The sequence below is a fragment of the Cydia pomonella genome, chromosome 2 (assembly GCF_033807575.1).
Source record: "Cydia pomonella isolate Wapato2018A chromosome 2, ilCydPomo1, whole genome shotgun sequence".
NCBI classification, from domain to species: domain Eukaryota; kingdom Metazoa; phylum Arthropoda; class Insecta; order Lepidoptera; family Tortricidae; genus Cydia; species Cydia pomonella.
In genome coordinates, this window is record NC_084704.1 from 9,278,758 (window position 1) to 9,286,221 (window position 7,464).

At 41.7% G+C, this 7,464-nt stretch overlaps 2 protein-coding genes across 2 annotated transcripts; both read left to right on the forward strand.

The window, feature by feature from the left end:
- Positions 1-374: 374 nt before the first annotated feature.
- Positions 375-3,111, forward strand: LOC133515641 (uncharacterized). The gene is made up of 3 exons (XM_061848212.1): positions 375-1,638; positions 1,704-2,887; positions 3,100-3,111. The coding sequence occupies exons 1-3, from the start codon at positions 375-377 to the stop codon at positions 3,109-3,111; spliced, it is 2,460 nt and encodes an 819-aa protein (XP_061704196.1).
- Positions 3,083-7,003, forward strand: LOC133533446 (uncharacterized). Its single transcript, XM_061872430.1, has 2 exons — positions 3,083-6,063; positions 6,868-7,003. Coding segments are annotated over exons 1-2 (2,949 nt in total). The 5' UTR covers positions 3,083-3,115; the 3' UTR covers positions 6,869-7,003.
- The last annotated feature ends 461 nt before the right edge of the window (positions 7,004-7,464 follow it).

Sequence of the window (7,464 nt, forward strand, 5' to 3'; positions counted from 1 at the left end):
CCATCCTTGTTTTACTCCCTCTCATGATATTTAAATGAAACATCGGATTATAATTGGGTCAATGGTTTCATTCATGTAATTTAATTGACTTTGATTTTTATTCTTTTTTGGTTTCAAATTTGAAAGGATTTTAGAGATCATTAGTTAAATTTAGATTTCAATATTTTGAGATCATTAAAATAAAGAATAAATAAAATAATTTAAAATTAAACAACCTAAAGTAGTATGAAACATAGTTACTGCAAGGCAGTATTAATTAAATCTACAAGCGTAATCATTTCAAACATAAGCAAATAAATAGGACTTTAGGTTAAATGGGTTTATTTCTATACGTTACAGGATTAAACAAGAAAAGAGCTTATACAAACAACATAATGGACGATTTGCTTTTAAGAAGGCTTAGGCTCATTAACGACAAACTCACCACAGACATAGAAGTTATTCCTGTTACCATTAATTCAGAGAACTTAGGGCAGGCTCAAATTACTTACAGTAAATTAGATGCATCTCTGAAAAGACTTGACAACGACTTGATGGAGTACTTTCGCTTGGCTTCGACACCTGCTTCTGATGAAATATGTTTACTGAGTGGATTGCAACTTCAAGCAGAGGAGACTTTGGCTGAACTTAAAGTGAAGATCGATCAAATAACTTTGAAAAGCAACGCTACAGAGAAACCTCCGGAAGCGAATGCCTCGTGCCGACTCCCTAAACTACAGCTGCCGGTGTATAGTGGAGATGTGCTCTTTTGGTGTGAGTTCTGGGACTCCTTCAAGAGCAACATTGATTCAAGAAATCTGCCTGATGTTGACAAGCTCTCCTATCTTAAAGCCTCGGTGACGGGAGATGCCAAGAAAGCCATAGATGGTCTGTCTACTACTAATGCTAATTATAGAATAGCCATATCAATCCTGAAGGAGCGTTTCCGCAAGACCTCTCATCTCATTGACGCGCATTATGCAACACTATATAAGGTTAAGATGGCCAAAAGCACCGCTGAAGACTGTAGAAAGACATTCAACGAAGTTGAACGAAATCTCAAAATTTTGGAATCATTAGGTGAAAACATCAATCACAATCATCTTCGTTTTATGTTGCTGGAGAAATTTCCACCCGATCTAGTTTACGAAATTAAGCTGAAGGTTAATGATGATTCTATACAAGAAATCAGGAACCAATTAGATAGAATTATTACCGCAAAAGAGGATGCTGAAAGGATTTCAGGAAGAAAACGCACGCATAAAGCAGAAGATAGTACAGTCGGAACTCTACATATAAATTTGAAACGTGCAAGAAGCGCATATCCACCCAAACAGCAACAAGGTCCCCCTAAGAAACAAAATCCTCAAGGAGGTTTTGATAGAAGAGCGGAAAGGAAGAATAAGTTTGATAGTATTAATAAACCCAATAAATGGAACAGACCAAAACAAACTCCGACTTCTAACAAGGATCAACCAGAACCTCAGCAGGGCTCTCCGAAGGGGAGAACAGCGTGGACATGCATCTTTTGCAAAGGTGATCATTACAATGATAAGTGCTCTGAAGCTACTACCTTAGCAGAAAGAAAGAAACGACTTGGAAAGAAATGCTTCATGTGTTTGAAGTTAGGCCACTTTATAAAAGACTGCAAGAACAAACGTAAGTGTAGCATTTGCTGTAGTGAGACACCGCATAACAGAGCTTTATGCCATTTAAATTTTCAGAAGAATACTGCAATGAAGAAACAGTCCTGACGGTTCTAGGAAAGGGATTCACTACTCTTCAAACTTCTGTCGTTAGGGCTAACCCCCTAGATAATAAAAATAAACAATATAAATATAGACTTCTTTTAGATCCAGGCTCTCAGCGCTCCTACGTCACATTTCAAACTGCCAAGGAATTGAAGCTTCCCATTGAAGAGGAAAGTCATTTAACTATATTTACCTTCGGTGAAGATCCTCCTAAAGAAATACATAGTCCAATAGTTACTTTACAATTGCTGTCAAGGACAAATAAGAAGATAGTTATACAAGCCAACTGCGTTGAACGTATTTCAAGAGGATACATACCCACTGTCAAGTTGAAGGACTTACCGGAGTCATATATACTAGCGGATGACGGCTCGCTAAGCGGACAGGTGCAGATTCTGGTTGGAAACGAGTACTACTTCAACCTAATTTACGAGAAGAAAATACAATTGGGTAGTAACCTGTTCCTGGTCGATTCTGCCCTTGGTTGGATAATAAGTGGTAGAACAGAACCACAGCTTAGTGACGAGCCCTATGTAGTGACTTACGCTCAGACTTGTATAGAAACGAAGCTTCATCAACCTGACCCACCCCTTTGTGATGGAGACATAAAGAGCCTCTGGGAACTAGAATGTATAGGTATTAGTGATTCACCGAAAGCAACTAGAGAAGAAGAAGCAATCAAGTATTTTAATAATACCACTGTGAAATTAAATAATCGTTACACGGTAAGCTGGCCATGGATAACTTACCCACCGGACTTACCCAATAATCTTGGAATGGCTTTTGGTCGTTTATCAAGCTTATTGAAGCGTATGGATCAAGGCACGTTGTTATCATACGATGATACGTTTAAACAACAATTAGATAAAGGTATAATAGAAGTTGTACTTGCTTCAAGAACGTCAACGGATAACGTAGTTCACTACCTACCCTTCCATGGAGTATGCCATCGAGGGAAACCTATGAGAATAGTTTATGATGCTAGCTCCAAGAGCAGCAAAGACACCAAGAGTCTGAACGAATGTTTATACAGAGGACCACTCATGTTAGAAGACCTCACAGGTTTACTCATTAAATTTAGAACTCATCAGATAGGACTAACCTCGGATATTGAAAAGGCGTTCTTACAGATGGCGTTACACGAAAAGGATCGTGACGTAACCAGATTCCTGTGGCTCAAAGATACCTCTAAACCGATATCTCAAGACAACCTATTACACCTTAGGTTTTGTAGAGTTCCATTTGGCGTCATTTCGTCACCGTTTTTGCTTAATGCAACAATCAAACACCACCTGTCTAGTGCGGAACATCAACAAGTCAGACTAAAAGCAAATGACATATATGTGGACAACTTTGTTTCGGGTTCCAGCACTACAGATGAAGCGATGGAGCTCTACAGAAATCTAAAAGGATCTTTTCAAGATATTTCAATGTCACTCAGGGATTGGAGCTCAAATTCTCGAGAATTTATGAAGAAAGTTTCTGATACATGTAAAGAAGATAAAGTAAAGGTACTTGGTTTAGAATGGGACATTAAGAAAGATACTCTTCAGTTGAAACCTAACTTGCAAGAGGAAGCAGTCACAAAAAGAGGAATACTGAAGACTATTGCATCAATCTATGATCCATGTGGTTATGCCGTGCCCTATACTCTATCATCTAAACTCTTTCTACAAGGACTCTGGAAGGCTGGAGTGTCGTGGGACTCGCCATTGTCAAGCGAACTAACAGAAGAGTGGAACGTCATCAGACAGAACTTAGAAGCCATTAGGGAAGTGTCAGTGAACAGATGCTACATGAAGACACCAGTGGGAAAAGGCTACCAACTACACTGTTTCACTGACGCCTCCCTACAGGCTTATGCAGCATCAGTCTTTTTAGTTTGCGGCTCGGGGAAAAGCTTCATCATTGGTAAATCCCGTTTAATACCAAGTAAAGATCAGGAGAGTCTCAAGATACCCCGTCTTGAACTATTAGGAGTACTGATTGGCAGTAGATTGATAAAGTTCGTTCTTAAATTCTTCCAGCAGAAGATAGCAAGGCAAGTCTTGTGGACCGACAGCCAGATAGTCATAGAATGGTGTAAATCTGACAAACTATTACCACCTTTCGTTGCCAGGAGGATAGAAGAGATCAGAACAAATAAAGATCTGGAAATCAGATACCTTCCAACAGACCTAAACCCAGCAGACGTAGGCACCAGACCCACCTGTTCGAGAGAGGACGGGGAGAAATGGCTGAGTGGTCCACAATTTATAGTAGAAGATCCGAAGACGTGGCCAACTACATCCGGCAGTGGACCCACCAGTTCTCTCTTGACTGGGGAGGGTCTTGGGATCCAAGAAGATGAAGAACTGATGGAAATAGATGATCCAGATATACCTAATGTTAACCCGGTGGAAACGGAAGATGGCACAACTGCAAAAGAGATAATAAATCAAGAGAATGGTCAGATGCCAGACAATAAGTTTCAAAAATTGAAAGAAATTCAATCAGAGTATTTTCCTCTAGAAGTAGAGGGAAAAGTAACTAGTTTAAGTTTGAATTTAGGCATATTTAAAGATATAGATGAGTTACTGAGGTGCAAAGGTCGTATGAAACACACAAACTGGTCATTTGACAAACGCTATCCTATACTTATTCCAAAAAATTCAGATTTCACCAACGAAATTATAATAAAGACTCATCAAGAAAATAAACATGTTGGAGTGAGTCACACGTTAGACAAGATAAGGGAAACATACTGGATTCCACAAGGAAGAAGCCAAGTTCAAAGGATCCTGAAGAAATGCCCTGAATGTATGAGACATGACGGAGGGCCATATAGACTACCGGAAACTCCTGCTTTACCGAAAGAGAGAGTCAACTATAGTTCTCCATTTACATACGTTGGTACCGACTACCTGGGACCACTTCTAGTTAACAATGGGAATGGCAATTGCAAAAGGTGGATTAGCCTATATACATGTTTGGCTGTAAGAGCCATTCACCTAGAAGTTGTAAAGGACCTAACAGCGGAAGAAGGTTTATTGGCCTTACGCAGGATGATTTCAGCAAGAGGAGTGCCTATCTTGATAACGTCTGACAACGCAGCTCACTTTAAGTTACTCTCGGAGATTCTTCAGAATCCATACTGCGTAGATAAAGAAATAAAATGGAAATTTATACCACAGTTAGCACCATGGCATGGAGGATTCTACGAGAGATTAGTCGGATTGGTTAAGAACTGTATGAAGAAAACTTTACAGAAACATTTATTGAATGACAGCCAGCTGGTTACAGTGGTTAAAGAAATAGAAGCGGTTCTTAACACAAGACCTTTAACTTACGTGGACTCGGAGCCTGATCATGTATTAAAACCTTCAGATTTTCTTACCATGGGAAAATGTATCATTATGGAAACGTCAGGAAAGGATCCTACTACGTCACAAGGAACGGTGACTAAAGACAATTTAATTAAAGGTTGGAAGAAAGCACAGATAATTCTAAGAGAATTTAAAGAGATGTTCGAGAACCGGTATCTCCTAAATTTGAGAGAAAGATATTCCCACCATCCTAAAGAACCTAGGGTAATATCCAAGTTGGCTCCAAAGATAGGTCAAATCGTGCAGATCAAAGGTGACACGAAGAACAGAGTCAATTGGAAAGTTGGGAAAATATTATCTTTAAGAAAAGGCGCCGACGGTTTATGTAGGGTTGCCACGGTACGAGTAGGAGATACAGAGTATACAAGATCTATCGCGCATCTCTACCCGTTAGAGATCGAAGATGGAGAAGAACAGTGTAAACAAACATCATCTTACGACGAAAGCGCAGAAGAACCTCTGCAACTTCCTAATCTACCCCGTTCGTCACGCAGAGATGACATGACGGTGGATTCCGTCAACGATGTTGCCGAATCCGAGTCTCTTTCTGAGCAAAGATGCGCGCAAGCAGTCAGAGATAAGCCAGAAGAAGAAGTACAACCTTATGCCTCGCCAGTAGAGGGAAGGAGTTCCTCTCAACGAATCCTAGAGCCTATGTATAGTGAGTCAAACGAGCCTAAGCCTAAGTCTATGTCCGAACCAGAACCGTTCGCGGTCGTCGACCTCGAATCTTACGAGCACACTAAGCCAGAATCACACAACCTGGAGGAGGTTACGCTAGGCAACGAGTCAAGACCTAAGAGAGCCGCAGCTCTTCGAGCCCTTGAGAAGATCAAAGAATGGACCAGCAATCTAGTCGCCCTATTCCTGCCTGTGTTGGGGAGTGTCGCGACGGACGCGAAAATCCGATGCCACAATACTAATTCACCTGCGGCAACACCGAACAGCGCCCTCTATGTGGAACTGTGGTAAGTTAACCAACGTAGTAAGTTGGTGAAGCTAGATTCAGTATGGCGCGAAACGCGCTAGTTCTATAAAATGTGATATAAAGTGAGGAAGCCTACAGCTGTCCGGAATCATCTAAAGCTAAGTATTTTATTTACTTGGTGAAAGCTCGCAGTAGTGGTATGGTTTCTCTGTGCGATTATCTCCTTTATTCCTTTCTGGTTCGAGCTTGCCACGTGACCTTGACGTGGAAGCTATTGGGAGCCCATCTTAGGTAAGGCGGACTAGGGACTTATGATTGTGTAGGAGTCTGCGGCTTCGGCCGCAGATCCTCCTATATCAATGTGTAAGAGAATGGCAGGTTTAGCTGCTAGATGCTCCCCGTAAGGGGGGCGGCTACTATAGAGAAAGGCGTTAGGAGTTCTGTGGCTTCGGCTGCTAGGTTCTCCTTTATCCCCGTGTAGGAGTAAGGTGGCTTCGGCCGCTAGTTACTCCTTTATCAGCACGCAAGGGGCAGCTTCGGCTGTGGTACGCCCCCTTGAAACCAGAGAAAGGCGTTAGGAGTTCTGTGGCTTCGGCTGCTAGGTTCTCCTTTATCCCCGTGTAGGAGTAAGGTGGCTTCGGCCGCTAGTTACTCCTTTATCAACACGCAAGGGGCAGCTTCGGCTGCGGTACGCCCCCTTGACTATACAGCTACTTAGGTAGTTGGCATTATGTAACCTACATCCGGCCGGGTAAGATGGGGCTCACTAGTAAGATATATAGATTTATGTGTGGGGGTTAATGGTTTGGAGAATACCATGTTCATAGAGCAATTTTACCCACAGATCTCGGGTGTCATACATTCAGCCGCCTTAAGATAAGCGAAGCAGATTAAGGCTCCTCTGGCCCAGGAGTTGAGGTGCAGAGAGAGTGAAGATGAAGAGTCCCTTATGGGATATGAAGGTATGTATGCGATGCATTCTATACCCCAATAGATCCCCCTAATATAACATATATATAAGTTGCCGCCTTTCCCCTCTTTACGGTCTCATTTATATACCGTAGGCGGCTATGGGAGAGGCGGCCACAATTGCAAAATATTTGTATTCGATACATTTTCGGTCTACGTAAGTTTGATCATGTATCCCAGTTCCGATCTCAGCTTGGCTGGCTTCCGATTCGTCGTTGACGAGATATGCATGTCCTATCATTGCTTTTCAATGTTCTATTCAATCCTGCTTCGCCACCTTACCTTTCCGAAAGATTTAGTTATTTAGCTTCTGGTAGTGGTCATCGCCTTCGATCAAGCACCAATCTTTCACTCACAATTCTTTCCAATACGACGCGCACATACAAGAAATCCTTTATTGTCCATGCCGTTAAGTTATGGAACGAGATTCCGGTGTCGGTGAGGCAATCCCAATCTGTAGCATCACTCAAGG

Coding starts and splice junctions, on each gene's coding strand:
- LOC133533446 (XM_061872430.1), top strand. CDS start 3,116: ATGGAGCTCTACAGAAATCTAAAAGGATCTTTTCAAGATATTTCAATG.
- LOC133515641 (XM_061848212.1), top strand. CDS start 375: ATGGACGATTTGCTTTTAAGAAGGCTTAGGCTCATTAACGACAAACTC. Junction 1,639..1,703: donor AAAAGACTGCAAGAACAAAC/GTAAGTGTAGCA, acceptor TTAAATTTTCAG/AAGAATACTGCAATGAAGAA.